The 27,239-nt window shown below is 34.9% G+C and overlaps 2 protein-coding genes across 5 annotated transcripts in view; one reads left to right on the plus strand and one right to left on the minus strand.

Moving 5' to 3' along the window:
• Window positions 1-2,443: 2,443 nt before the first annotated feature.
• Window positions 2,444-10,432, minus strand: LOC106063240 (uncharacterized). The gene is made up of 3 exons (XM_013221551.2): window positions 10,184-10,432; window positions 3,088-3,160; window positions 2,444-2,683 (listed from the first exon to the last, which is right to left on the minus strand). Exons 1-3 carry the CDS (start codon window positions 10,193-10,195, stop codon window positions 2,553-2,555), a joined length of 216 nt encoding a protein of 71 aa, XP_013077005.1. The 5' UTR covers window positions 10,196-10,432; the 3' UTR covers window positions 2,444-2,552.
• A 10,223-nt stretch (window positions 10,433-20,655) lies between these two features.
• The window catches only part of LOC106073511 (CD109 antigen-like), a 110,996-nt gene continuing 104,412 nt past the window's right edge, over window positions 20,656-27,239 (plus strand). The window contains exons 1-2 of one of the 4 annotated variants that reach the window (XM_056039592.1): window positions 20,656-20,680; window positions 24,910-25,006. In XM_056039592.1, the coding sequence (XP_055895567.1) occupies window positions 25,002-25,006 (5 nt within the window). In that variant the 5' untranslated portion in view covers window positions 20,656-20,680; window positions 24,910-25,001. The other 3 variants (XM_056039593.1, XM_056039591.1, XM_056039590.1) reach the window with 3 other exon arrangements.

The following is a 27,239-nucleotide window of genomic DNA, read 5'->3' on the forward strand; positions in this document are numbered from 1 at the left end:
GAAATGAATTACAAGACCAAAGTCATTTAGAGTGATATTAGGCTTGAAATAATATTTGATCACATAGATATAAGAAGTTGTTTTGTTTAATATGATTCAGGTGTTCCTTCAGATTTGAAGAATATTACATCCTAGCCCAAACTGTCCACAGAATGGTGGTGGGCATGGTTTGAACCCAAGACTCTGTCAAGATCATACAACCAAACATCCATCTAAATCTTAAAATATATTGATAATATGAAATATATGTCTTATGATTGAAGGCATTTTATATTAGAAATTAAAGTTTAATTCCTACAATTTCAAAACTTGATAAGCTAAAAATCATTAATTTTCTCAGGATGAAGATCAAGTTCACAGAATCATTGGGCGTTATTTTGTTTTTTCACTATTGCAAAGGATAGAAAATAACATTTTTACAACTAAAAGGGCTCCATGTTCAATATATATATATTAAATATATATATATATACAACTTTACCCCCATCACCTTTTTTAAACCAAGTTTTGATTAGGAAAAATGTATCAACAAACTTAGATTGGGATTATCAATTCATACAAACCCTTTAAAGTACCATATTTGAACTACCTTTCAACATTCTCTTAAAGTATAATAATTAGAATGATTAATTGCAGAATAACCCTCTCATTAATTAAAAGAATCTTACTTTAATTACAATTAATAAAATTATAGGCTAATTTAATTAAACTGAACTTTCCATTTCTTATTGTCAACATATTTATTTTTGATGTTTGAATTTAGTGAATGCACATAAACTCTAGTGGTAAGAATTGTGTTTTGCAATATTCTTGTACCAAACATTATTATCTTATGTTCCATATCTTTACATTCTTGTTATTGTTCAGAAATTGTTATAGTTTTTCTGTTACATTATGATTTAACTAACATCATTTTGTTTTTTTCAGGTTAATAATAAAGTAAAATTTATTTTCTTGTATGATTTTGTTTTCTATAAGGAATGTATTTATAGTGCTAGTAAAAAATGATCCTGCTGATTAAAAAACAAAACATTCTGCTTTTTATTTGAAATTACAAATAGTTAACTTTTATAAAAGTTGGTTGTTACCAGGCTATATACTGTTTTGTTTTTTCATAGGAACTCCCCTTTTTTTTAATTTCATAAAACTATCCTCATTTTAACGTTAACATTAATTCTGGTATCTGTTGCATTTAATTAGAAACTTTCACACACATTTGATACTAGTATCACTTATCTATCCGAAAATAAAAAAATAAATCTTTGACTATTTTTTTGGCTCTGCAATTCAATATCCAAATATTTATGTTGCTTTTTGGCCAAACCCACTACCCCCTTTTATTTTGCAGCCTGCAAATGGCAAGGATCTCCCTCATACATTTGGCCAGTGAATATTCATCTAAGATTTTCTCCTCTGCTGGGACAAAAATATTTGCAATTTATTTCACTCTTTATTCATGACTTTTTTTTTATCAGAGATCTAGTCTTATTTTATATCCAGCGCCTCAACTTATGTTACCAGAGTGTCTCACACTATCTAATGCTACTGATTTTACATTTCATAGTGTAGTAATTTTCTCCACACACAAGTGTGCCTATGCCAACTTCAAAGAGATATTCCTTGTTTTCAAGAATCAAAATTAAAATATCCATTTGGGGCTTTTAATTAATTTTTTTAAAGTGTCTACAATTGCAAATTACACACCAAAGAATTAATGGGTGCTTAAATAAAAGAAAGTATTTTAATGCTATTAAACTTTTGCATCGATATTGATTTTTTTTTTATTGTACAGATGAAATATTTGGGAAATACCAGTACTGAAAATTAAATACAAATAATTAATAGAAAGTTGTTTTTTTTAATTTCTGTTCTCCAATTGTGAAGCTATTTTTACAAGCACCTAAGAGGTATTTAATAGCCATATTTAATATTGAAGGTCCACAAACAAACATTTTTCGATAAAATCTTTATTTACCAATGAAACTTTGTTGACTGAAATCAACAATCTCAACAAGGACATAATCTCAATACAGTGTAATGTATAAAATTGTAGGCTGACAGTAAATACCTGCTGGTAAAAAAAAGCATCTAGTTAATTTATTACATTACAAATGCAATGATAAGACTTTTTGGATTGATTGATTTCCTTAGTTTTGTTTGGGATCAGCTTATGACTGGAAGATTATTATTAATATAGACATTTAAAAATATTCTATATTGCTATTTTAAAAAAATCAATGTTTCAAAAAAAATTGAAACAATCTTACATTTTTGTACAAGTTTTAATTTGATGCAATTTAATATAAAAGATAAAAATTAAATGTATAGAAAAAATACTTAAGTAAAAAAAAAAAAGATACATTACATAAAAAAAAAAATAACATAGAATGTAAATATTAAAATAGTAATTAAAAAGACCAGAAGAAGTATAAACACCTTGGAATCAGATTACATTTTAATAACAACCATCAATAAAGATTTATACTTGGACACTGTCACTCTTGTGTATCAAATCTGTATAAATATTTTTTTTAAGGCTAGTGTTGGTAATGTTATGCTAGTCCCACAAAGGAGACTTCTTTGCCTGTTTTCTTCAGTGCCTCTAGAAGAGTGTCTGATGGTAAGGTGGAGACCACTTTCACTGTCTTTGCTTCAACATTTGTTTCCACACTCTTCACTTCAGCTGGAAAAGAGCAGAAACATTTTCAAAACAAAAACAACTAAAGAATGCATAGACAAATACACTAATTCAAATACAATTTTAACAAACAAAATGTCACTTGCTGATAATCATGTAATTTATTAAAAATTTATAGGAAATGTTTTATTCTTTTTTACCAATAATCTGCATGCTGCAGATACAGACACTAGGAGAAAAAAAAACAACATTTACCTGGTACAACATTAATTTTAAAAAATTTAAGAAATGTATCAAAATGGAAGCAAATTATAGAATACAATAGATTTTTTTTTAAAGTTTTTTCAACAGTAAATACATTTACTACAAGCTCTTGTAAGAACAATATGTATTTAATTCAATTAACATTGTTTATACGAGAACACTGTCTTAAAAACAACAATACTCACAAAGTTTTCCTAAGACTTTCTTGGCAGCATTGGCACAACCTTCACAGGTCATCTCCATTTTGAATAGGAAAGTCTATAATGACAAACATTCTTAATAAATAGATTTAAATCTTATTTTATCTTACTACTAGATTTTTAGCTAAACTAGAATGACTTAAATTTATATATAGAGGTGGCACAAGGTGTGGCCCTATTGCCTCGCAGTTTGAAAGCCTCACCTTGAAGGCATATCCAATATTTAAAAGATAAGCATCTGGGAGTACAGAACCACTAATAAACTTCCATTTTTATAAAACATATATCTACTCACTCTGTCTGGTAAAAAGTGTATACAACTTATTTCTCCCACACCCAACCTCACAGATCAATTTGAAATTTGGCACAATTATCCCTTGTGCTGACAAAATAAGAATCAATAAAAAAAATAATTAACCTAATTAGTTACGGAAATTAACCATTGGCATAATTGGTAATAAATTATTTTGTTTGGTATTGAACATGGGAAAGAAATTGTACTTGACAGATGTGGTGATTATAACTTTGAACAGTCTCCTTGAGGAGGCTTTAGCCCTGAGTTTAAATTCAAGTGGTACAACTTTTATTTTTAGGCATTTAAAAAGAGATCATGAAAACATTAACCCATACAGCCCTTCCCCAATGGTCCAGACAAGTGATAGGATATAGCGCATTGAGAAAGCTATAAGCATGAAATTGGGTGTTTAGCACAGATTTATTATTGTTAGTCTAGATCTATTACAAATTACATGACTGATCCAAATTAATTGATACAATTTAATTATTTTTTTTTATTATTGGCCTCCTTCAGTCGTAAAACGACTATGGTTCATCTCGAACACTTGTTCATATGGCTGTGGAGCCCTATTTTGAAGAGACACTCCCTTCCACATATATTGCAGGTCAAGGTGGCTTTCGCTTTGGTGGTAGAGGAGCTGACTCTTTTCCGTGTGGTCCTACTTGTGATTGAGAGCAGCCACTTCCTACCTTTCAAATCATATGAAGAATCACAAAACCTCATCCTTTATTTACCCAACGTTGACAAGCAGCTACTTTAATACATAACAGAAAATTAATTGAGGGAAATGTATTCCAAATTTTTCATTTTCGTTCAAAAGCTGTTAATTAATGGCAATATCTTTGATTCTGAAGATTAAATATATCTTTACTTACGTTAGGGCCATCAATTTTTCTCTAATGGATTGGTACCATGGCTTTTAACTTTTGTGCGTTTATAAAATGGGACTCTGAATGTAGAATCTACCAAGAAAAGTGAACGGATCGATACTTTTGCCAACATATTTATTTCATCAAGGAAGAAAAAATATAAAGATGGCTTTATAAAACAAATATGATGGCCGCGACTAAAAGATTCTAAAACTACATCTAGAGATGTGAGGATCGATAGGAATGTTTACCAAAAAGAGACAAGAAAATGAGTCGGTTGTAAAGCTACATACAGTGTTGCTCATGTTTTAAGTAGAGAAAAGCAGCCATTTTCTGACGCATGAAAAAAAAGTTAAATTTCAAATATCCTTTTGATTAATCAAGTACTAGATCCACTGGTTTCTAATTAAATAGTTTCAGATACATTTCAATTGGTTTTTGTACCTTTTCGTTCATGTGGCCCGCGGCACGAGTGTCGGAAATCAAATTGGCCCGCAGGTCGAGTTAGGTTGGGCATCACTGAGTTAAATCATTAAAAACAAGGTCTATACACAGTTAAAATAGTAAAGGTAGTAAAAATTTAATAATTTGGTAAAAATTTTATGTAAATATTATATGTTCACAATTCATAAATCAGATCTTCGTAGACAACCCCACCTCCCGGACAAAGCCCAGTACCTTTGCAGGGTTGACATTGTCGAATAGTGTTTTTAAGTTGTGTGCTCTAAAAAATTTCTCTCTGACATCCTGGTATCTGGGGATATGTTCCATGGTGAGGCGAGAGTCACAGTACTCATAAAGTGGAGGCTCCTCTCTCTTCAGCACAAAAGAGTGTGTGATGTAGGTGTGGCCAATCCTAAGCCTACCACGCCTTGTCAGACCCTTAGATGTGGGCCACCACCTCACATCCGCCACAATCTGCCTGAGTTTATTGTGAGTCTAAGCCTCCCATCGGTCTTGCCACTCTCGATAGGTGGCAGAGGCAATACTTTGTCTCAGGTCTGAGCAGGGAATTTGGGTTCCTGACACCGCATGATTTAGGGCTCTCTTTGCTTCTGTCTGCGGCTTGTTTCCCTCAATGCCCACATGGGAGGGGACCCAGATGAAGGTGACATCCCTATGGTTGCTGTTATTTGGTCCAACAGCTTCAGTACCAATGGAATGTCAGTCTTCATCCGCCTCAAAGCTTGCAATGCAGATTTGGAGTCGGAGCAGATTATAAATTTTCTCCTTTCTGATGCTTTGACGGCCATAAGTGAAAGCGATATTGTAGGTAATTCGGCCGTAAAGATGAAGCAGCCATCGGGGCGTCTACAGGAGATTGTTTTGTTCTTAAAGGAGCAGGCACACGCGACCTTTCCATCCATTTTGGATCTATCAGTGTAGATGGTGCCACAATCTCCGTAGCTCTCCTGCAGTTTTCTAAAGTGGACTTGTAGTATGCTTGGGTCTGTGTTTTCTTTTTTTGAAATTAAGGAGGGATAAATTTAATTTTGGTTTGTTCATTAGCCAAGGAGGATTCTGTGGGTTTCTATTTTAGAGATTTGGTCAATGGGTGGGGTTAAATTTTGAATGGGTTCTCTCATTCGAATGCCCAAAGACTGTATGACGTTAATAATGCTATTTATTTTTATGTTGAACAGGGCCACTGAGAGAATTCTGCCCTGGGGTACACCCATTTCCTGGTCATAAGTTTCAGAAGAGGAGTTGCCCACTCGAACCTAAAATTTCCGGTCTTTGAGGAATTCCCTCAAAAAGCAGGGAAGGTGTCCTTTAAGCCCCATAAGCTCCAGGTCACGTAGAATGCCATGTTTCCATGTTGTATCATAGGCCTTTTCTATGTCGAAAAATACAGCTGCTAGATGTTCTCGTCTTAGCAGTGCATTTCTTCCTGTCTTACCAAATGGTCAGTTGTTGTCCGGAATCCACACTGGTAGTTGGAGATTACTTTATTTATCTCAAGGTACCTGAGATGAACTCCAATTGGTGGCAAGGCTGGAAGGATCAGTCCTCCTGTAGAGCCTTGGCAAGAAACTCTGCTGTTAGGCGTAGTGCCTTCAAGCTCCCATACATGTCAAGTGACTCTGCAGACAAACTACCCCATAGCTCTCTCTCAAGGTACCAGACCAGCCTATTGTTTATCATTCTTTCCATGGTTTTGCAGTTGCAGCTTGTTAGTGCTATTGGTCGATAGTTAGCTGGGTCAGACCCATCTCTTCCCGGTTTGGGTATCGGTATAACTGTGGATTTCCTCCAGCTGTTTGGGAAAGCGCCTGTTTGCCACACACAGTTATAGATTTTTAGCAGGGTCACCAATGAGGGTTCGGGAAGATGCTCGAGGAACTGATAATGGATTTCATCTTCTCCTGGCGCTGAGTCATGTGATTTGTCCAGTGAATCCTTCAGTTCCTCAAGCGAGAATGGTTTGTTATAATCTTCATTGTTCTCAGATCTGAAATCTCCCTGATTTTGACTTTTTGGAGTTCTGGTGTGTAGTGTGCAGTGGATGATTTATCTGCTATTGAGGATGCAAGGCAGTCAGCTAAAGTATCCAGCTGAATGGGTAGATAAAAAAAAAAGGGGTGGTATAGGTAGAGGAAGGCCCTAAAGAGTGTTGACCATAATGGCATGATGGAATCGGACCATTATAAAGAAGATAAACAAACAAGACAACACGAGTGTAAAAAAAAGCCTACATGATAGCAAAAATGTTGTCTATAGTTAAGTGTGGGCCCATTTAAAATCGGATTAGGCCCGATCTCTGGCAATCAATTTTTTTTTTTTTTGGAAATAATAGCTACAAAAGTTTCATCTTTACAAATGAGGAGACATATTTTATGTTATTTAAAACAAACGCTACATTTTATTTTATGGCACATAGGCCTACACAGTTTTAGCAACAATGTGCATAACAACAAACAAACAGACCCCACATAATTAGTTCAGTATAAAAGCCCTATATAGGCCTACTTTTCATAGGGTAAAACAGCGGCACAATGCCGTACACCATCAGTACTTCTCCAAAACATGCTTAAACTAAGACACAATGCATACACACAATTCTTAATAGTAAAATTCCTATTGTGCAATATAATATCTTCGGACATGGATTAAAAAAGAAATGCCACAGATAGGCAAAACAGTCCTGTAACCATGGGGACCATCATTAAATTTGATTTGGTTTAAAGCAGACGCTTTTGTCAAAAAATAATTAAAAAAAAATAAAATGCTACAGCTTTTATTGCATCAGTAGTGTAACACTAATAATTAAGTGCTTAATTATATATTTTACTAGCCTGGCATTACCCGCGGCCTGCAGGTCTAAGTTTGTGTTTACTAATGTAGTGGATTGGATTTAGATGTATGTTAAACTTAGCTAATGATCCTTTCACGTTATTTCTATTTCGCTACGAAAATAAAATTAGTTTTGCGAAAATGGGTTTACCCGAAGCCGATACATTCATATCTATTAAAAACGAAAAGAGCGATAACTTTGTTAAATTAATGGGATTATAAAGTGAACAATTAAACGAAATAATTTTTAGTACGCGATTCATGAATGAATATAGATCTAGGCCTATCTCAACCTGGCTTCGCAGCTTTCGTAAACGAATGCAGTCTATTAAAAATGCTTTAGAAAACCAAATGTGAATGTTTATTTGATAAAAATATGAAATGAATGGACTATAATTTGTATGTTCATGTGTTAAAGTATAAAACTATCTGTGCTAAGAGAAGTTTTATCATCTTAGAGTTGAATTAGAGTTATAGATCTAGGGATGGGATTATAAAATAAACAATGAAACGAATTAATTTTTAGTAAGCGATTCATTGCGGTATTGTCTAATGAAAGAATGTTTGTCGGGAAATCTGCAGTCACAGATATAACGAACTAATTAATTCAAAAAATGCTTTTGAAACACAAAATTGAAGGTTAATTTTATTATATAATAAAATCAATGGATCTTCTTTTGTATTTTCATGTGTCAAAGTAAAAAAAACTATCTGCGCAAAGTGTATTTCTAAAAATTTGATCTAGGTCTAAATCCTTTCGATCTTTTCTAAGTCAACATTGTAGACATGGCCTAGATCCATAAAATACTATAGCTGTAATAGAGTCGGACAACTTTTTTTTTTTTAGGGTCTTAAGCTTGTTTTAGGGCTACAATACATACACTAAGGTCTAAGTTGGTACCTAAGAAACATTCCTGCCAAGTTTTATCAAGATTGGTCAAGCGGTTTTGATGTCTATAAGTAACATACATACACCTCACATTCTACTTTATAGTATAGATTATAATCAAATAAGAAGATAAAAATTGAACCAGACATCTAGATCGTCTAAGTAGTTTTTAATCGTTCTTTATACAGAAAACTATTGAAATAGAGCTTAAATACGTCATTCTTGTCCTTATATCTAGGAACCATATTATCTCAGAATCTAATTCATTCATTTCATATCAAAATCCCTTTATATGTCATACAAAAAAAAAGTTTAAAAATTTCACTACTACACCAATCTTTAAAATACCTGTCAATAAATTTAAATGCCTGAGAGCCACCCGTTATATATTTAATATATATCGATATTCTTTCCATTAGAAAAGTTTATCTGGTTTTCGCGCCATTACATTAATGTGCTTTTGTATCAAATAGCATATATTTCTTCTCTGACGGCTTAAAATCATTATTAAAAATAAAATTTAGTTTAAATCGTTATTAAAAATAAAATTTAGTTAAAATCGTTATTAAAAATAATATATAGTTACAATGCCGGCAACTCCACCATTGTCTGTTTTGAAATATGGCCAAATAGAACACCATACTTTTTATAACCAGTCACAGATAAAAAAGCAAATAAAACACCCACACAATACTTTTCATGAAGTCACGGGAAAAAAAAAGAAGCTAAAAAACAATAACAATAATTTGAAATACACAACAATCATTATATTGAGAATTTTTCAATTTTTTTTATTTATATGTATATTGGACTTTTTCACTATAAAGTAAACTATGAACAAAAATGGAATAAAAACAACACAAAAAAAAAAAAAGGAAAGAAAAAAACAACAACACAAAACATTAATTTGAAATATACAACAAACATTAAATATAGATCTAGATGTAAATCTATATAATATTTAATATAAATAGACTTACATTATATTGTGGAACCAGATTACGATTATATATGCACTAATACCCGGTAGGAACCTAGATCTTATTTTAGCTAGACACCGTGAGGATAGACAGGATGCTGCCACTTGCATAGCATTGTTCAGCGGGGTCCCAACCGTCGAATGATTACCCTACTTTAAATTGTTAACTCTTTCAGTGCAGCGTTAATCTCAGCAATTAACTTTGCTAGCACTGGTTAGCGCAGCGTTACTCTCAGCGAGTAACTTGGTTTATAATATTTCTTTCTTTTTTTATGTTAAACTTTTTATTTATTTATTGTTCATTGTATTGATAGTAAATTTGTGCATTTGTTAATATTTTATGAAATTTGGTAAAGTTATTAAATGTGTTTAAGTATTGTGATTTTTTAATATTTATGGATTAAATGGTTAATTAGAAGGTTAACTCTTTCAGTATATCAATTTTTTAATGAATTTTTAAAATATTTTCTTTTTCCGTAATCAGTTTTAAAAAAATGAATTTTTTTTTGTTTGAATAATTTATTTAATTTACTACTTGTCTTGATTAGATCTACTAGCAAGTAGGCCCCCCTACTCCCTAAATTAGTCATTAGATCTACTATTTACTATATTAATGAGTGAGTATCTTATTAGACTAGTCACTAGTTACTTTAGTAGTAGTAGTAATTATTACTAGTATTGTCAATGTTATTGGTATCTACTCTAAATCTACAGTCTACAGTCTACATTAAAGTATGAATCTACATACATACTTGTTCAGACATTTTATTACTGCTTTTCCTTTGTTGTTATTTCAAGACTTGACGTTCACATAAATAGATCTAGATCATCTAAATCTACAATTTCAATTTACAATCCCTAGATCTAGACTTTAGATCTAAGATCTAGAACTAGTCTCAAATCTATAGACACTAGTGACCAGTCTAACTAGACTACAATATTATAATATATAGTGTTGTAGTGAAAAGCCACTCCCCCACGTAGGCAGGATCATGATAATTTTATAAACTTCGATCCAAACGACAAATAAAATAGCACTGACCTAGATCTCTAACTGGCAGATTATATATTATAATATTTTATTATCAGTGAGTCTATAGGCTATATATAGATCTATAGAGAGTTTACCAGGACTGATATAAATCATTATAAAGTCCATGTGTGGCGTCTACAATAACAATACAAGAAAAGCATTAAAAAAATACTGTTGAATGAGTTCATATGGGTCAGCCATTTTTGTTATTGTTTTGAATTGTAATCTTACATCTTGGGTTTTCTCTGAAGTTTGTTTTTTTGTTGTTTTTTTTCGTCGCATAAAAAATATGCTAGATCTATAGTTCGTCCATCGAGGTTCGATGATGACCACTTTGTCATCCAGGGGGCTGAGGGCTTTGCACTGGGGTTTTGTGCCTCCTCGTGTGGCTGGTGAAACCAATGTGAGCCCGGAATGTTCGACTGCACAGTGGGCAGGTTACTCCAGCTGGAGCTAGTGTCATTGGCCTTGCTTTTCTTCTCTGGCGTTTTTCTTCTGCCAGCGTTGTTCTCTTTTCCTCAGCAACCTGTGCGCCAGTTTTCACAGCACGACGCCATGATGCTCTGTCGTGTGCCTCTGTCTCCCAGGTGGCTGGGTCTATGCTGAACGCTTTCAGAGGAGCTTTGGGGGTGTCCATGAAGCGTTTTCTTTGACCGCCTTGCGTCATTTAGGGATGCGATGGTCTTCCATTCTGCAGACATGTCCTGCCCATCGCAGCTGGGACTGCATCAGGATTGTGTGGATGGTTTGCAGACACGCTCTTCGAAGGACTCCAGTATCTGGTATTTTGTCTTGCCATTTGACATTCAGTATTTTCTTAGACATGTCATGTGGAAGTGGTTCGGTTTCTTTGCGTGTTTTCTATACACTGTCCACGTTTCTGAGGCATAGAACAATGTGGGGAGGACGACAGCTCGATTGATCCATAGCTATTTGTGGTGATACATCGTCTGTTCCAGACGTTTTTAGATAGTCTGCCATTGGATGCACTGGCCTTGGCGATACGCAGGTCGATTTCATTATCGATCTATCCGTTTCTGGAAATTGTGCTGCCAAGATATGTGAATCTGCGTTTATATAATGTCTATTTATCTTGATTCCTGGATCCGAGTAGGCTTTCCCTGGAGCAAGCAAATATAAGACTTCAGCCTTTTTTGTGTTAATGGTAAGGCCAATTCTGAGCATGAGCTAGCTATTGAGAAGTCACTGACGATGCTCTACAGATCTTTTTCATAGCAGGCATTAAGGGCACAGTCGTCGGCAAATAGCAAATCCCTGATTTCTGCAGATTTTATTTTTGATTTTGCTTTGAGCCGCCTTGGGTTGAATAGGCCACCATCAAATCTGTATGTTATATTGTGCAATGCTGTGATTTAAGTCAATTAAGAAGTGTTGCTTGTAGCATGCTCGAACTAAGTAAATACAGCCTTGGATTTACGATAAGAGCTTTACTCACCATTAACTAAAAAAACAAGGTTACAAAGAAAGTTTGTGTGGAACACAAACTCAAAATCGGCCCCCGAAGTGGTCCACCCAGGCAGGTAAAAAGGCAGGTTTCAATACTTTCAGAAAGAACATCAGAATGAAATTCTATCAAAGACAAATGACAGAGAAGAATGGAGAAAGAAGGTTGACAGATCTTGTGTGGTGCCCCAGCGGTCCAGCAGACCAAAGGATAGGTGAAAGTGAATGTGAAGTTAGATGTGAACCTGGCCTAACTGATGTCTTATAATGAATATCTAATTGATACAATTGTTTTGTGAAGGGTCAATCTCTTATTCAAATCCTCAAGAAAAAAATATTTCCGTAAAAAATAAATAGATAGTAGCAGCTCTGCAGTTCACCCGATAATATGAAAAACTACTTATTAATTGTTGTTTTAAATTATGTCCAACTTATAGGCCTATGCATACTAAACACATTTTTTCTCTTTTAATAAAAACTTTTTTTGTGTGTGTAAATGTAGTAGCTAGTATGACAGTACTTACATAACTAAGCAATACAAATGTAATTTTAAAAAATTTTGACAAAAAATCTAAAACTACAATTGTAAATATGTTAAGAGCCTCCCGTGTTTGTTACTATTAATAGTGAATAGTTGTAAAAGGTGTATTTTTTTGAAAGAACTGCTTGCATAAGTGATTTAAAAAATTAGATTTTTTTTGCTTTTAGAAAAGAAAAAAGTAGCCGTTACATCAGAACTTTGAATGGTCTAAAACATTATGGTGTCAGATTTTCACTATCTTTTCTAGTTTACGAGATCTAAACGGGACGGACAGAAATTCCACACAAAACTAATAGCGTCTTTTCCCTTTTCGGGAGCCGCTTATAAACACTTTTGAAACTAAATTATGCATATTAAATAGTTTTCTAAAAGGAATTGAGATTAAATTAACAAGAACTTTCTTCTAACATATATCATGCTTTTAGATATTAGTATTTTCATTCAAAATGATGGGGGATGGGAGCGGGCAGGGTTGAACTCGGGACCATCGATAAATCTGAACGACAGTCCAGCGCACAAACCACACGACCAGGCTTTTCTTGGCTACCTATTGCAGGGGCTTGAGGTTCGACAACCGACTTGAGCAGAGATGTGTTTACTGAGCGCCTAAAGGCAGCATGGAAAACATTCTCCCAGATACAGCACCTACCTAAATAAAATGTAAATAGAGAGCAAACATCTATATTTATTGTAGTATATATAGCTGTGTGGTTTTATATTATATAACTTTCGTAACTTCTTCTATAGAGAAATGACTTTTGTAATTTCTTTTGCTGAAAATTTGGCCTATTCGCGTCAGACACATATATAATTTTTAAGTGAAGCAACAAAGCCCATTATATTAAATTTAGAATGACCATATTTCTTACTTCTAATATTGTGGCATGCTATTTTTTACACAGATATAAGTAGTATATTTTCAGTGTAAATTTATTAAAGCTTTAAAAAAAAGTGTAGGGGGCCTCCCAAAAAAATTCTCCCCCGGGGTCTCCACATACTTAAATCCGGCCCTGAACAGGATTAGCACCATTAAAAGGAGAAGATGACTTAACCGAGGAGACAAAGACATATTACTTAATTTGAACCAAGTCGAAAACATTGGAGATATAGATCTACAAGGAAAGGGGATCCAAAAACTATTAGTCAACATGAAACCGAATAAAGCGTCTGGACCTGATGGTATTCCGGCTAGATTACTCAAAGAACTAAGCGATGAGCAAACAGTATGTCTGTTAGATTTGGAAAGAAGGATGAAATTTCGTGCTCATGCATATGTAAATGTTCTTTCAGAGAAATGATCATTGCATCTGTTTGTCAGGTTCATAGTGACCCGATAAGAGTGGAAACATGTACATATTATATTCTTCTATTTTTGTTTGTCAATTTGAACTTTCATTTGAAAGGATCAGATTGATAAATCGAATCATGTTACATTTGATCCATGCAGTTACGCTTTTAATCACTTGTAATTCTTGTGGCAGTGTCTTGTTACTAACATTCGTTGATGAATCACACCTATACTTGTCTTTACCTTAAAGTACTGGGTATACTGTCGACAAAGCTCAGATGTTGAGCATCAAATGACCTTGCATTTATTTCGGCTACATTGATTAGACTTAAAGAACCTCGTTACAAATAACATAATGGGATTTTTCAATGTCTGCTTAAACTATGAAAGTAAAACCATGTCGACATTGTATTTTCTTTTCTTAACGTTCTTTTGTGCGAGAACCATTGTCATGGGGTGTCCAGTAATGAAAATTTTACCTTCAATAATAATGGCGTCTTAATAACTTAAACGATATTGCTTTTTAATTTTGTCACGACATCACGATTAAAATAATTTCTTATTCCTCAGTAGTGAAACGTTGCGATATGCATTAGTTTACATGACTTAAAAACTGTTAGAATAGTTATTCTACGACAATTTCAATGTTTGAGAACATTCTTTTTCAGTTGTCTATCATAGAAAGGCAACAAAAAATAGAAACTTCCAATGGAAAAAAGGTTTATATAATATCATTTTTTTTAGATTAGAATAGACAAAAAAAAATCCATATTTTTATGGTCTTTGGCGACTACTGACAAATTGTCAATCGACCCCCAAATGGTCACGAACCACAGGCCGAAACCCCCTGTCTTAGATCGTGTTGTCAAAGTGATGGAAGAGATTTACAGCATTTTAGTTTTGCAAAAGTGACAAAGATGAAAGTCTTTAAGATTTTTGTGGGTTAGGTATAAATTATTTCCAACTACCTATGGACTCCTAGACATGAAATGAATGTATTTGGTCGAATGATATTGTGCTGCCTGGTCGTGCGGTTTGCGCTTCGTCCTGCGGGAGGTTTGGACTAGGAAGTAAATTATCTTCAACTCTGAAGGAATATCCAAAACATGTAAAACATTTTACAAAACACTTTTAGCGGCGACCGAAAAGGGAAAAGACGCTATTAGTTTTGAGTGGTTTGTCTCTTTGTCCGTCCGTCCGTCCCGTTTAGATCTCGTAAACTAGAAAAGATATTGAAAATCCGACATCATGATATTTTAGACCATTCAAAGTTCTGATGCAAAGGCTACTTTTTCTTTTCTAAAATGGAAAAATTTAATTTTTAAATTCAACTATGCAAGTAGTTTTTTTTCATAAAAATACACCAGTTTACAACTATTTACTATTAATAGTAACAAACACGGGAGGCTATTTAGTAAGGGGGATGACTATTTACCATATTTTTAACACATTTATGCAAACGGTTTTAGATCTTTTGTCAAAATTTTTTTTTTACAAAGATATCGTTAAGTTAAGAAAGTTCTGTCATACTAACTATTACGTTTACAAAAAAAAAAAAATGTTTACTTTTTCAAAAGAAAAAAAATCTATTTAATGTGCATATAAGTGGAACATAATTTAAAATAACAATTAATAAGTAGTGTTTCTCCCCACGGCGCTAACTGCAATGCAACAATACCGCCATAGGCCACATAACTAAAGGATTTTTAAAAAATTTTTTCGAAATGTTTTTTTTTTCCTTGAGACTTTGAATACGAGATTTACCCTTTACAAAACAATTAGATAAATTATATAATCATTATATGACATCAGTTAGGCTAAGCACATCACCAACTTCACCTTCACTTTCACCTATCCCTTGGTCTGCTGGACCGTTGGGGCACTATGCAGGATCTGTCAACCTTCTTTCTCCTTTCTTCGCTGTCATTTACCTTTGATAGAATTTCATTCTGATATTATTTGTGAATATGTTGAAACCTGCTTTTTTACCTGCCTGGGTGGACCACTTTCACACAAACTGTCTTTGTAACCTTGTTTACACAACTATTCCGTCTCTCCACTGACGTATCCAAAGGAACTTCAAGTTCCAATACAGTTTGGAGTTGCAGACTCTTCCAGGATGTATCACTTTTGTGCTGCAAGCTGGGTTGTCGGCACCTGATCAAATATATTGTGTAAAAAGACAAATATTCTTATGATTGTTATAATAGAGAGGACTAGTCGACCGGCGGCGTAGCATATGCCATATTTTGCTGTGCCGGCCTTAGACCACTGCAACCTATGCGACCGCAGTGGGCCCCGCACTTTCATAGGACCCGCACTTTCATAGGACCCGGGCTAATTCAAGGTGTATAAATTATTAAATTAAACCATTTTATAACTTAAAACAGGAGCTCCTGGAAATCTCCCGAAATTGCAAAATATACGAAAAGGCCTTTAAATATACGGAAATATATAGCAAAAATTGTCATTCCACACAAGGTGGTGTCCACTGCGGCTGTCAGACATCCTGCGATAAGATCAAAGAGTCTGTGTGTATCTTTGCCCCGGTCAAGGGAAGATAAATGAAAGGACGCGCCTTAACTATCTCCAATGTGATCAACTAAGTCTAGCCTGGAGCGGAAAAGGTGTGGCGGGTGAATAATTTAGGGGTAGGATGGGGAAATAATTAAAATAAAATAAATAAATAATGAAAAAATAATAATTAATGCTGTGATAATTTTGAGTGACTCTGACTGCGAGTTTTTGACTTGTCACATACGCCGCCGCCAAGATGGATCTATCGCAGAAGATCCATAAAGTGCGATCAGACTGATGTCACTCTAACTTCAAGATCAGTTGTTATCACAGCATTAGAAAAAAAAAATCTGGAAAATAAAGGGATAGCCATGCCAGGAGGAGAGTCTGTCCAAGTTTGTCCGTGGTCTACTTCCCGTCCCTGAGTACGGAGTCACCTGGGTGAAACCTTTGGGGTTGCTTGGGAGAGTAGATTGGGCGATTGGATGAGTGATAATTCCTTCCTGGGGCGGATTGGGGAGCGTGATTGGGGCTTAGGCGGGGTACCCAAGGCACGTGTGCTCGTTGGGGCTTACATCCGAAGCCGCTGTGAGGCGCTTCTTCACGAGAGTAAGTAGTCAGCTTACCTCGGTATCGTCTGACACGATCAATGTCAGGAAAGAGTGGCCTGATAAAGAATGTGGAGTTCTGCCGGAGAACGTCCCCACGAGTGCGATAATCTGGCTTACATCGTGGCTTCCTGACACGGTTAATGCCAGGGGAAGGTTGATATTGAATGGTGGCTGAGGAGCCAGGGTGAGAAGAGTTTTCACGAGCGCGAGGGTTCGGCTTACCTCGTGACTTCCTGACACTATCAATGCCAGGGGGAGGTTGATTCGGAATGGTGGCTGAGGAGCCATGAAGAGGAGTGAGTCCACGAGAGCAAGGGTTCCTCTTACCTCGGGGCATTCTGACACTGTCAATGTCAGAGGAATGTTGCATGATTTTGGCTGAGTAGCCTGGGTCAAGTAGACCCTCACGAGAGCGGGTAAACGACTTAACTGGTGACTTCCTAGCAGAGTCAATGCCAGGGCGGAGTGGTTTGAGCTTCGCTAATGAGTCGGGACTAGGCGTATTAGTGTGGCGACCAGGGCTTCCAACCAGCTGGTAGCTGCCACCTTTCTGCTTCGTCGATCTACCGACGGGCAGAGAAAAGTAGGGTTTGTTGACTACTCCAAGAGGAACATATTTTGAGCCTAGAATGAAGTCATGCACTGGCGTGTCCATGACGGCTGCGTCAATGGTGCCATGCACGTACTTGCATTCTACGTGGACCCTAGCAATAGGAAGAATCTTTAGAGGAATCTCACGGTCAAGGGACTGAATCGTCACAGTTCTATCTGTAAGATCAGCCTGATCAACCAGTGCTTTGCAGATAACTGAACTTACCGCACAGCCTGTGTCAAATAAGGACCGGACGTACCGTCCGTTAACCAGAATCTTCTCTATCCCGAGGGAAGATGAGACAGGGTGAGGAAGTGCCGGTAGGACTTCCGTTTTCGTAGGGCCAAGGGCCGTGTGTTCAGGGGCCACAGTCAGTGTTGATATGACGTATGGGTCGCCCGCTGTTCTATCAGTCTGTGCTTTCTGATTAGACACAGAGGGTTTGGGGACCGCGGTCATTACTGAAATGCGCTGTGAGGCCTGCTGCTTTTGGCGGTTGGGTTTGTGGCTACGCATGCTGTCGTTGCAGTCACGGTAGGCACGGTTAGTTTTGTTGCCACGCGTGCTGTTGTTGCAGTCACGGTGGGCTTGGTTGTTCTGGTTATGACGAGGCTTACGTGCTGGGTAGTGGCAGTTTTTGTGCAAGGCTGGTTGTTGGGCTGGTGCCTTTCTAGGTTGGGATTTGCTTGAGGGCAGGGGCTGGAATGGAGCGTCGCAGTTTGCAGAACTATTAGACTGAGCTGAAGGGTTGGGCTGGGTAGACAAGGCGGACTGGTCGAGAGAAGGGGCATCAGGTGTGGTAGTTTCACCTTTATTAGCAACGTCTGTGTCTGATGGGGCGGTGTGCTCTGTTTCGACATGAGTCATGATTCCACTCTCCTCTGCTTCCTGGTCTTGTCTTGCGGGTGTGCTGTTCAGCTCCAAATTCTGCGGTCTATAGCGCTGTCTGATTTCTAGTATTTCCTGCCTAATCGCATTCATTTTTAGTTCATGAGCTTTGTGCAATTCTTCCATTCTTTGTGCCCTTTCAATCTGTCTTCGTACGTAGTCTTCTAACTCGAGACCTTCAAATCCCAATAATATTCCTTCATCCTCGAAATCGGAAGCTAATTCCGCTAAGTCCATGGTCATAGAGGCTGGATTAGGAAGAGGATGAGGTGGAAGATAGTGAGAGGTAAATTGTAGAAAGGAGCCGCTGAATGTAAGAAAGAGTAAAAAGGGGAATGTGGTGTCTGCCTACGTTAATCACAAAATTCCTGCAATGAAATATTACAAATTAAATACAGTTGTAATAATAATATAAAAATATGACAGAAGTGACACTCTTGATAATGCGAAGTGATGATACTTATAAAATTTTTAGAAAAAATATTGATAGGAAATTTAGTTATTGCTGCTTGTTCGTGCCTGCTGTACTATGGGTTAAATTCCGGACGGGCTCGCCAAAATGTAACAGGTGGTGAAAATGTGACGTGTGTTTGGCGCGTTTAATGTCTAGGGGATGATTATTTTTAAAACTATCACACACCAACCTATCAGCATATGAATCGGGAGCAGGCACGCAACGAGACAAGCAATGAAAGATAGATACAAAAGTTGTATGTGACTTGTCACAACATCTTCCATTAGGACCTAACATTGGTTTTATCTTATCTTATCTTATATAATACAGACGTTACTTCAAAAAAGAAGATGATTACGTCCTACGCGTCATGCATTTAGTCATGCATATTAACCAATGACTTAAATTCTGCCAAGTCACTGGTTTTCCTGGCTAGCTCAGGCAACCCATTCCATGCTCTAATAGCACTAGGGAAGAAGGAGTATTTGTACAAATTTGTCCTAGCATATGGGATGAGGAATGTGCTTTTATCTTTGTGTCTTTCAGAGTATTTTATTAAATTTTGTTTTTGTATTTGAAGATTATGGTTCAGTGTTTTATGTATTATTGCTACTTTACTTTTGAGCCTTCTGTCCTGAAGGCTTTCTAAATTTAGTGATTTTACTAAAGGTGTTATTCTAGTCAAATGTGAATATTCGTTTGTTATGAATCGCACTGCTCTATTTTGTGTCTGTTCTAGTTTCTTAATGTTTTCTTGAGTTGAGGGGTCCCAAACAGAGGATGCATATTCTATTATTGGCCTAACCAAGGTTAAATAACATTTTAGTTTTATGTTCTTATTTGATTTATAGAAATTTCTTTTAATAAATCCTAATGCTTTGTTTGATTTTTTTGTAGTTTCATCAATATGTGGATTCCATGACAGTTTTTCATTTATTATAACACCTAGGTATTTTGCGTTTTTAGTCTGTGTTACTGGTTTGCCATGAATAAGATAAGTGGAATTAATTTGTTTTAGTTTTTTTGTTACTCTTAACAACTGACATTTTTCTGGGTGGAAAGACATGCTCCAATTTGATTCCCATTTCTGTAATTCATCTAATTCTCTTTGTAAAATATCTGTGTCTTGTGTTGTTTTTATTGTTCTATATATTATGCAATCGTCTGCAAATAATCTAACTTTTGTTCCTGAAGTAATGCAATTTGGTAAATCATTTATGTAAATTAAAAATAGTAGTGGACCCAAGACTGTTCCTTGAGGTACACCTGAGTTTACTGTTATCGGTGTTGATTTAGAGCCATTTATTATTACAGTTTGTTCTCTCCCTATCAGAAAGTCTTTAATCCACTGATGCAGTGGACCATTAATGCCGAAATATTTTAATTTTTTAAGCAAACTAGTTTTAGTTGATTAGTCCACTACGCACTAAACTAGTTGCCGGTTTTGAGTTCTTTCCCTAGAGTTCTGTTATCAGCTTACCGACTACGCCTACATGCACAAGCCTTACTAAGTTTACTTACTAAAAGTTGTCCATTGTAATATCGTTTTAAAATGTAGTTTTTCTTTTGCAGGAAAAAAAAATAACTCCAAAAATCAATTAGATCTAGTGACCAAATGAATTTTTTTTCATCCATTTAAATATTGCCGCTGGAATGTTTTGTTCCATGTAAATGTTTGTCTTTCCTAAGTACAAATCTAAAAATTGCTGAATCTAATTAAGGCCGTTGATTAAATTGACATAAGTCTGACTTCTAACTAATTGCAAATGCAACAGCTGTTAATATGTAGAGACTTGTGTTTTCAATGTGAGAACTAAACTGTTCATTGGGAAACTAGAAGAGCTCAAGTGATGAGCTAAGGGTAAGACTACATTGGTAAATGTCTGTGGGTAGAGCGTTCTAGTCTTCTTATTGAAGGAACATCTGTACTAGATACATGTACAACGTAGTCCAATAGCTAGTACATTGAAAACAGTGATTAACATTTATTTTCGTAAAAAAGGTAGTATAAATAATGCGATTTCATTGTATTAATTGAGAATTCTGCATGTGTTATCAGCAAAGTAAAGAATCCGATATTCTCAAGACTATCTAGGCATGCTCTATCCTTAGTGAAAACTTTTAGTGTTAGAACATTCACGTATATGTTTTTTTAAAATTTAATTTCAAGCTATTTATTTTGTCTACCTACGTGTCATGCGGTGAAATCAGAATCAAATATTGACAGCATTTGTCTTGTTTATGTTGTTTTAGCTAGACGTGTTTTGTTTTCATAAAACATCTTATGGATATATTGAATCCACTGATCCCACAATGACATTTACAATAAAATAGTAAAATATTCAATGTAATATTTTTTGAACTTTAATTTTTAGAAAAAAAAAAAAGAATTAGCAAGGGATTTTTTCGTTTAAATATTTAACCAAATTGGTATCTTAATTACCAATATCGCACCCATAGACAAATATATATATATTATATCGAGACTTGAAATCGGAAACAAATTCTTATTCGCGATTGATTGATTCATAGACCTATTGATTGAATCATAGACCTATACATATATATATATATTTTTAGCTGTAAGGGAAGTCGCCCAACTCTAGGAAAATCAATATTTTCTGTCATATAAATGTAATGATCTTTTGTTTTCAAAGTTTAGAAATAATGCAAAATCATTTCTCGGATTTTCTTTAGAATGGGTTCATAGACTTATATATACTATATGTAGACTGGAGCACTGGACATGTAGATTTTTTAACACTATAAAAAATGTCGTGAAAATTTTTGTAAACGTTGAAAGAAGGCGTTGTTTTGTAAAGTAGTTATAAGAAATAATGTTGTTTTTTAACCCTAACCTATGTAACATATAATTTAATTTTTCGATCTAGATCTAGTAATTGAACTTCAAAAAATAAGAGTAGGCATACTCTCGTCTCATAATTATTATTTTGCAATTTTTAGATACATAATCTAGAAAGATCTAGGTAATCAATCTATTTAAATGTACATAAGATGATTAAAATCAACAGACATGAATTATTTCGATCTAGGATTTTTGAAACATTATCTCAATGGTAACTAACAGGAAATGGCTTTGTTTCATATATTAGATTGATAATATAGTTATGTGATTAATAGTCTATAGTTTTTTTTATTATTTCTGAACTTTGAAAACTAAAGATCATTACTTTTCTAAGACACAAACGATTGATTGGGGCGACTTCCATTAGAGCTTGAAAAAGAGTTACGCACATAAAAATCTATCTATCTATCTTATATATATATATATATATATATATATATATATATATATATATATATATATATATATATGTCTCTGAATCGATCAATTACGGATAAGAATTAGTTTCTGGTTTCCAGTCTAGATATATATAATATATATATAGGTCTATGATCGCACCCTATTCTGAAAGTTTTCCTTACAGAAGTGACTTGTTCCTTTAAGAAACTGAAAATGTTTACGATTGGGTAGACGTTAAGAAATAGCTGAGAGCCTAAGTAAGTGTGTTTGTGTGTGTGTGATTGTAAGTAACAGACACTTCGTAAAGTGACACCGACCAGACAGATAAAAAATGAACGTCAACATGAAGGTTAGCAAACAATACAACAGAGTAGGGCAAAATGCACTCTTGCAACAAGTACAAGTCATCCACGTATCTGGCCAGTTTAGTTGTCAACAAACAAACCACTAAGCAAGCAAAAAAAAAACAACAACTTTTTAAACAAAAAAAGGTTGTATTAAGCGTAGTTACATCAGTTAGTTTGGATCAGTCATGTAATTATATCTGTCATAGATCTAGATAAACAATAATAAACTGTGCCATTAGAGATATGTACAACAATTGTTTTCGTTTAGCGCAGTTTCATGTTTTTAGCTTTCTCAGTACCCTATGATCCTATCACTTATAGCTGGGAATGGGGGGAGAAAAAGAAGGGGATATCTATGTAAAGGTTACCGCGATCACTTTTTAAATATATTTATAAAAAGAAAGTTGGAACGATCTGAATTAGAACTTAAAGGCTCAAGCCGATTAAAGCCTCCTCAAGCCAACGTATTAACCAGGAATAGGCTAGTGAATTGCTTATGAAAATAAATGGTTTTATAGTTATCTATTACTAGTTTCAAACTTTAAAGTGGCCATCTGTTTGTTTCTACATAGTTTAAAGGGGATTAATTCAACTTATACCACCACATAAATCAAGTACAATATTTTTCCCTTGTTCGAGATACCAACCACAATAATTAATTACCAATTGTTAACCTGATTGGTGTTAATATTTTTTTTTATTGACGGAAAGAGTGATTTGAAGTAAGCTTTATAAATGCTTTTTGTTTTTTGCAAGTTCAGTTTGACAAGACAACGAATGAACGAAGGAGATGTTCATACATTGGGGCCTTGGGCGGCGGGGGGGGGGGGGGGAGAACTATAAATAGAATGCGTTTTGGTGTATTCGGTGTACAAAATATAAGAAATCTTAAGAAACCATGTTTTTCAAAAGGCTTACTTTCAAAAGGCTTAGGAAATTGTTGTGCACATTATTATAAAGGCAGAATCAAATGTTCTTTTTCGGCCACAGTGACGTTCAATCAAATGTCACTGACATTGTTTACTTTATTCACTATGCCAATACCAATAATAGTATCGCACATAAGACTCGAAAGACGCCAACAAAAAACATCTTGAGTCCAAACAAATAAAGTCATTCAATCTATGTGACTAAATAAAGCTTAAAATATTCTACATGGATCTAGAATTCTAGATCAATAAAAAAGATCAAGTTCTGCTATGTAAAAATTGGTCTGTCCTTACATCCATAAAGAATGAGTCAGAAAACTCCAGTACAGGGCATAGTTCAATGAAACACGCTTAGAGAATCCCTGGTTCTAATGAGAAACAAAGTAGAGAAAGAAAAAATGAGATAAGGAAATGACAAAGCTTTATAAAAATGACTGCATTTAACTCAGTTGTTTGGGTTTCAGACTCCATTCATTATTGTCTACAAGAGTTAGCGGATTTATTTTTTATACATATACACTATACACGATAGGGTCTGTATACTAGTACACTATACATAATACACACTGTATACTTGTACACTATACATAATACACACTGTATACTTGTACACTATACATAATACACACTGTATACTTGTACACTATACATAATACACACTGTATACTTGTACACTATACATAATACACACTGTATACTTGTACACTATACATAATATACACTGTATACTTGTACACTATACATAATACACACTGTATACTTGTACACTATACATAATACACACTGTATACTTTTACACTATACATAATACACACTGTATACTTGTACACTATACATAATACACACTGTATACTTGTACACTATACATAATACACACTGTATACTTGTACACCATACATAATACACACTGTATACTTGTACACTATACATAATACACACTGTATACTTGTACACTATACATAATACACACTGTATACTTGTACACTATACATAATACACACTGTATACTTGTACACCATACATAATACACACTGTATACTTGTACACTATACATAATACACACTGTATACTTGTACACTATACATAATACACACTGTATACTTGTACACCATACATAATACACACTGTATACTTGTACACTATACATAATACACACTGTATACTTGTACACTATACATAATACACACTGTATACTTGTACACTATACATAATACACACTGTATACTTGTACACCATACATAATACACACTGTATACTTGTACACCATACATAATACACACTGTATACTTGTACACCATACATAATACACACTGTATACTTGTACACTATACATAATACACACTGTATACTTGTACACTATACATAATACACACTGTATACTTGTACACTATACATAATACACACTGTATACTTGTACACTATACACACTCTATACATATACACTATTTATACTGTATACTTGTACGCTATACACACTATACATATACACTATACACAATACACACTGTATACTTGTACATTATACACACGTTTGTTCAATATATTTTAGACTGAACAACCTCCAGTGTACAAGCCGCGTAACCCGGATACATTCAATGTTTACCTGATCAAGTTGTCAACTCCTGGGTACTTTGGCTTTGAATGAGGTGAGACTGACACTATAGTTTACTTAAACGTAAACATCTATCAGAAAAACATGCGATTATTTGAATTGTAATGCGCAAAACGATTCTACATAGAATGGTTAACTATTAGATTTATTGTTTTGATTCACAAAATGTTTTATTTGTGAGTGTATTAGAACCACTAGCGGATCCAGAACTTTGGACGGGGGGGGGGCGATTTTTTCCCAAACCCAACCCCCAGTAAACCCTAACCCTGTGCATAAACGTGAGTACAGCATATATATATATATATATATATATATATATATATATATATATATATATGAGAATTTAAAAAAATCAGTGTTTCTCAACTTTCGGCAAAATGTTGAACCCTTTCTCTTGATAGCTTGGAGGTCTGGGGGAGCGCTGAAAGTCTTCTCAGTGGCGTTTTCTTCACTGCAGAAACGCATTCTTCTGACATGTACAGCTCATTATTGATTAGTGGGATTCGGGGCGAAGCTCCGACGCCAAAAGCACTTTTTTTGCATTTTTTTCTGCAGAAACGCATTCTCCTGACATCTACAGCTCATTATTGATTAGTGGGGTTCGGGGCGAAGCTCCGACGCCAAAAGCGCTTTCTTGCTTTTTCTTTGCAGAAACGCATTCTCCTGACATCTACAGTTCATTATTCATACTAATAAAAATGACTTTATCATTAATGTTTTACTTTTAAAATATTCTAATATGAATTTATAGGCCCTTACTACATTGCAAATAAAACGATTTGAAAAATAATAATATTTTTTAAAAAAGCTCATTTGTAAGTGTTACATTTTGTTCAATAGGCATGCTTGTAACTTTGTTTTGTTACAGAATTATAATTCAAAGCTCTAACAAAAAATTTCGGAAGTGGGAGGAGAAATTAAGAGGACCAATTAGATTCTACTCGAATTTTTTTTGCATTTTTGGATACAAGCATATATTATGAGCTATAGTCCCAAATATCAGATTGAGTAAAGGTTGGAAAAAGGCGACTAGAAAAAGAATATTTGGGTTCAGAACTCATCTCAATCATTACTCTTATACTGAAAATTTTTGATGACTTCTACGTTTTCTAAAGTCTTTCTTAAAAAATTTATGATAAATTCATGTGAAATTACATAAACACTGTCGCCATATTTGACTATTGTGTTTTAAAACATCAAGTTTTCGTCTGGAAAGTGGAGGGGCGGTAGAGTGAAAATGATTAATAATCCTCGCTCCTTTTTATAATTTATGCTAATGATTGCATTTGGCATTAAAGAATAGGGGTGGGGCGACTCAATATAAGAATTTAATTTATGGCATATATAAATTATATTAGTGACAGATTTTTTTTTTTAATTTTGTAATTTCTTAACTATAAAACAAAAAGAAAAAGTATTGTTTTGCTCGATGGGCGGAAGGCAATTGCATGTATCGCATCTCCCACCTGGAACAACCCTTTTTCATTTTATATTTACTAATGATAAAATTTGAGATTTAAGTGTGGTGCGACATAATATACAATGGGTTCACATATCAATACGTAGCTTATATTATATAGATATTCAACAAATTTTGTTCACAAACTATGATTTTTCCATAAAAATAGGACCGCCCTCCCCCACTCAGAGGGCTAGAATGGGGAGGGCAGCAAATGCAATCGCCCCCCCCCCCCTCCATCGAATCGGCCAAGATACCAGAAGGGGAGCGATATACTATAAGAATTATATTTTAATTCAACTAATTTTGTTCACAAACTATGATTTCTCCATAAAAGTAGGACCCCCCCCCCCTCAAAGGGTTTAGGTGGGAAGGAAAGGAGAGATATTCGCCCCCCTCCTCTCCCAATCGGCCAACAGGGGAACGACATAATATTAAGATCGGTTGAAACACCAATAACAAGTTTTAGTCATGTAGATATTTAATTGATTCTCTTAGCAAGCTGTGATTTCTATGATTATTTTGGACCGCCCCCCAACTCGAACGTTTAATAAGGGGGGGGGCGGGATGGATTCCATCGCCCCCCCCCCTGACCACACCAAATCGGCCAACATACTAGAGGGGGAGGCGAAATAATCTCAAAAACAGGTTGAAACATAAATAATTAGTATATATTATTAATATAAGTAATAAATTCGTATAAAAATTGTGTGAATTTCATACTATAATTCGTGCGAGTGTAGGGGGGGGGGCATCGCCCTTACCGCCCCCCCCCCTCGATCCGCCAGTGATTAGAACAGAGTCTCTC

This window comes from Biomphalaria glabrata, chromosome 8, assembly GCF_947242115.1.
Source record: "Biomphalaria glabrata chromosome 8, xgBioGlab47.1, whole genome shotgun sequence".
Taxonomy (NCBI): domain Eukaryota; kingdom Metazoa; phylum Mollusca; class Gastropoda; family Planorbidae; genus Biomphalaria; species Biomphalaria glabrata.